The sequence below is a fragment of the Echinops telfairi genome, unplaced genomic scaffold (assembly GCF_000313985.2).
Source record: "Echinops telfairi isolate 266 unplaced genomic scaffold, ASM31398v2 ScPeMD7_4225;HRSCAF=4972, whole genome shotgun sequence".
NCBI lineage: Eukaryota > Metazoa > Chordata > Mammalia > Afrosoricida > Tenrecidae > Echinops > Echinops telfairi.
Genome location: NW_022108124.1, coordinates 417097 through 422168, shown reverse-complemented (window position 1 = coordinate 422168; position 5072 = coordinate 417097). Strand labels below are relative to the sequence as shown.

At 43.9% G+C, this 5072-nt stretch overlaps 1 protein-coding gene across 1 annotated transcript; it reads left to right on the top strand.

Moving 5' to 3' along the window:
* The first annotated feature begins 2768 nt into the window (after positions 1 to 2768).
* On the top strand, positions 2769 to 4592 carry TEX12 (testis expressed 12). The gene is given in 3 exon segments (XM_013006142.1): positions 2769 to 2778; positions 4172 to 4396; positions 4399 to 4592. Coding segments are annotated over 3 exon segments (429 nt in total).
* The last annotated feature ends 480 nt before the right edge of the window (positions 4593 to 5072 follow it).

Sequence of the window (5072 nt, the reverse complement as noted above, 5' to 3'; positions counted from 1 at the left end):
GGGGCAATGTTCTAAAAGAACCCTCCATTCTGAATAGAATAGTGTGATGGGTATTTTATGTGTCCATTGGCCTAGACCAGAATGCCCAGATGTCCAGTCAAACACTGGTCTAGACTCTGTTATGAAGTAGTTACCTGTGATTTAGTCAAGTGGTCATATAATATCACCATTCGTAGTGGAGGTGGTCCTCATCCAATCACTAGAAGGACCAGAAGGAGAACAGGGAGTTTCCCCCGAAGAGTAGTTTGTCTTCAGGCTATAAGCAGACATTTTGCCAAAATGTCTCCCTTCTCCCCAACCCCACCCACCCCGTCATGGCCTATAGAGTTTGGGATAAAAGGCTGTAAGATTATCCTGGCTATTCCTGAAATACAGATTTTGGACTTGTCAGACCCCCCAACAATTATGAGTCAGGTCCTAGCTGGTTACCTCTCTCTATAAAGATAAAGATGGATAGATATCTATATGTCTATAACTATAGAGGATGAGCAAAAGAGTATTGATATAAAATCATTGAAACCTTTATTAAATGAAAATATTTAAATGCAAAGTTACTATTTCTCAACATATCTACTACATAGGTCTATACACTTGTGAGGGCAATGTTTCTTTCTCGAACAATTCTGAGCTCCTCAACCTAAACAGAGCAAAACAAACGAAGTTTGGTCATCTTTGGGAGACTCAAATTGTGTTCCTTTTCAATGTTCTTTGAATTTGGGGTGGCGTGGGGTGGAGATGACATCTGAAGGGACAAGATCAAGGCTATAGAGTGAATGGGGTAAGGTTTTCCTTTGAAATTCTCATAGGCCGGAACCGATTACAAGGAACTATATGTGACCTCCTCCCTGGGGGACAGACAACCGAAAAGTGGGTGAAGGGAGACGTCGGACAGGGCAAGATATGACAAAATACCAATTTACAAACTATCAAGGGCTCATGAGGGAGGCGGGAGCGGGGAGGGAGGGGAAAAATGAGGACCTAATGTTGGGGGTTTAAGTGGAGAGAAAATGTTTTGAGAATGATGTACAAATGTGCTTTACACAATTGATGTGTGTATGGATTGCGATAACAGTTGTATGAGCCCCTAATAAAATGTCTAAAAAAAAGAAATTCTCATAGTCCAGGTGTCTTATGGTAACAGGCAAAAATTCCTTCATGCAACTTTCTTTGCCTTTTTCTCACCAATGAAGTTTTTAATTTTCTTAAAACTTTGCAACAAGCCTCCATGATCATCCTTTGTCCTTCCAAAAGATCTGTCAAGGTTAAAACTTGGAATCCCTAACACAGGTTGCCATAACCTTCTGGGCTAACTTTCTGTCTTGAAGCTAATCGGTCTAGCGTATCCCCTTGGAAAGCCCTTTTTTGGGTTTTATTATTATTATTATTATTATTAATTGGGTGTTAATACATATATCATATCATTTCATCGTTCAATCACATCAAGCAGAATTGTACAATTGCTACCCCAGTCAGTTTCCAAACATTCTTTTTCTTCCTGGACTCCTTGACATCATCTCCCTTTTAACCCCCATCCACCACTCTACCCACCCCCAAACCCTTATTCCATTTGTTGTCCCTATAGCTTTGTCAACCCTGGGTTTCATTTACTTTAAAACATAGAACACAACTTCAAGAGGGGGAACGCCAATGACACAACACCTCTTAGATACACCTTACTATGGACAAACAAACACGTGGTTATGACTGACATCCTTTTTCGAAGGCACTGTGCATTATTGAAGAGACGTGTACCTTGGAGAGAACCTGTGTGTAGCCATTCACTGATCACAGAGACATTCGAAACACATGTTGTTTGGCAGAAACGTGTGCCTATGTGAATGAATGCAATGCTGTTAAAATTTACCCTCCGATCTCAATGTCTTACGGAGTCTGTTTCTCTAGAGCAGGTGTCCTCAAACTACGGCCCGCGGGCCACATGCGGCCCGCCGAGGACATTTATCCAGCCTGCCAGGTTGTTTTTGCCCCATTTGTTTTTTTTAGCTCAAAACAAGATATGTGCAGCATGCATAGGAATTTGTTCATAGTTTTTTTAAAAACTATAGTCTGGTCCTCCAATGGGTCTGAGGGACAATGAACTGGCCCCCTGTTTAAAAAAATTGAGGACCCCTGCTCTAGAGTATCCTTAGATAAATGGTTTATAATTCCAAGGTTCTAATTTTACCTTAAGTTACACTGAGTTTCTAAAGGCCAACTGAGCAGGAAATGGCAGGGGTCTGACCCTCGGTCAGGCACGGTCAGGCATGAGGGCCATGCCGGCATTCCATCGGTCATCGGGTGACAGGATCTTCTGAGAAGAAAGGGATGTTCTCAGGAAAAAAGGGAAGACGAGAACATGCATTGTGGAAGAAAGAAATTGCCCCTTTCTCCCCTGATGGGCTACTTCATGTGACAATTGCGTAGTGAGAAAGCAGCCGATGTCTAATGAAAAGTTCCACGTTCTGTTTTGATTGTAACAACTCTGTAGAGTGTGATCCCCTGGAAGATTCTCTCTCTCACCCTTCCCTTTCGGGGTGGAGAAAATAGGTGAGACTTCCCTTGTTGATCAATACAAGACAGGTTGTGTTAGATTCGGTTGTCTCTAGAAACAAGAATAGTTGCCCTGATCTATGTGTAATAAAGAACTTTATATCAAGAAGGAATTTTATATCAGGAAGGCAGCCCAGCCCAGCCCAGCCCAGCCCAATGCTAGTCTCTGGGTGCAATGCTTGCTGGGGCCCTCCTAAGGTTCATGTTACTGCAGGCTAATGATGCAGAAAGGTGACGCATGATACAGGGCGATCACAGGCCAGTGGGTGCAGATTGTGTGGAACCCAGGTCAGTGGGAACATGCCACGGTGTTGACTCAGCTCCCTTGGTCAGTGGCCCACATGGGGCCACCCCTGGAGCCCAAGCAAGAATCTTAACAGGGAGGGCAAAGGAGCCAGAGAGGAGTTCTCACTGTCTCTCTTATCAAAAGGGCTTCCCCCCACAAGGAGGAACATTAGGCTTTGACCTGACCAAGAGGTTGCACTCCACCCCTACACTCTCACACAGGTGCCAGTTGACCTAAAGCTGTTCACAATTGGATACCTTCAAAGAGAAGAGTCTTGAACTTGCGTTTAAAATACACCCATTATTAGATCGTTGTTTTAGTTCTCTAGTGCTGCCATCACAGAAATACCACAAGTGGATGGCATGACTAAACAAAAAAGAATTTTCTCACGGTTTCAGAGTGCTGCCCTTAGGGAGAGCCTTTTCTCTGGGTCCCCTCTGAGGGAAGGTCTTGGTTTCTTTCCAACACCTGTGGGCCCAGAGTCCCTTGGAGACCTACAGGTGTCTTGACATCCATCTTCCCCGGGACCTACAAGATTCTAAACCCTGGGTCCAAAGGATGCTCTCTGCTCCCATCACTTCATTCGTGGTGGTAGTCAGGTCCCTCCTCTTTCTGCTTGCTTCTCCCTCGGTTCCTCTCCTGGATGATAAAAGGTGATGTAGGTCTTATGCCCGGGGAACTCCTTTTATGTGAGAGCAGGGCTGTGACCACGGATCGACTGCTCATATCACACTTTGGAGGAAAGATTGCATCACGACATAACTGCCAAATTCTCCGTTACACACAAACCATGAAGATCATGGCCCAGACAAGTTGACACATATTTGGGAGGATACAATTCAACCCACGACCATAGTCTTGGCCCAGCAGTTTTCTCCTAGGGGTAAGTCCTAGGGCTATCTCTTTGCACATACAAAACAAAGCATTGGAAGGCTATTCTCTGCAACATTTGTTGCAATAGTAAAAATACAAAAACAACCTAGCTGTTCACAAAATGTTTTGTAAGGCTCTGGCTAAATAAATTATATGCCCTTTGGGGAATAAACAGGATGTTTTGCAAATGGAAGGAGGCTCTTTCCATCTTATGGAAGAGTCTCTGAGACACACAGTTAAGTAAAAATTGCCGAGAAGAGTTCGTGCAGACTGATACCTCTTCTGTTCAAAGGGAGAAACTAGCTTTCTGCGTGGATCTGGCTGCTGACGTCATGGCCGTCCTGGAGAGATCTTCATTTGACTCTTTCCTTATTTTAAAATAAAATCCTTCCGAAGGAGGTTAAAATACTGCCCGATTTTGAGAAGGAAAATACTGGATAGCCCAACCCCAATGTGGAGATGCAGATTCCATCAAGTTAAGGGAACTCAGCTCAGACCTCCGGAATAGGGCACATCACCTTGTGAAACCTGATACTAGAAGTTACAAGAGATCGAGACAGTTGGAGTCTCAAATGCCAAATAGTCCACAACTGTCATCTCATGAAAAATCAGATTCATCTTTCTCTGAGAGTTCTGGACTATTTTGTAAAGATGAAACCCTGGAGAAAGATTTGAATTATATCAGCAAGGAATTAACCTATTGTTGTCTACATATGCAAAGATCTTAAGTGAGAAAATGGCAGTAGATGCATCTTACACTGATGAGATAGATGAACTCTTCAAAGAAACCAATACTATTAAAAACTTTCTAATACAAAGGAGGGAGTTCCTGAGAGAGAGGTTTATCATGATTGCAAACACATTGCAGTTAAATTTGTGTATTTAAAATAAGTCTGTGAGATCACGAGGTGTTGAAGGGATCAGGTATCAGGCATCAAAGACACCCCCCCACCCCCCAAAAATCATAGCATTGTGAATGAGGGGGAGTGCGGAGTGGGGACCCAGGGCCCAGCTGTGGGAAATTGGACATCCCCTTGCAGAAGGGCCAGTCAGGGCGCAATGTAGCAATGATGAAACATACGATTTTCCTCTAGTTCTTGAATGCTATCATGATCCCAATTCTACCTTGATCCTAATTTTACCTTACAAATCCGGGTAGACTGGAGGATGTGCACTGGTACAGATGGAAACTGGAAACACAGGGAATCCAGGACAGATGAACCCCTCAGGATCAATGGTGAGAGTGGCGATATGGGGGTGGTGGTGTTAGAGTCAGGGTGGGGTGGAAAGGGGAAACCGATTACAAGGATCTACATATAACCTCCTCTCTGGGGGACAGACAACAGAAAAGTGGGTGAAAGGAGAC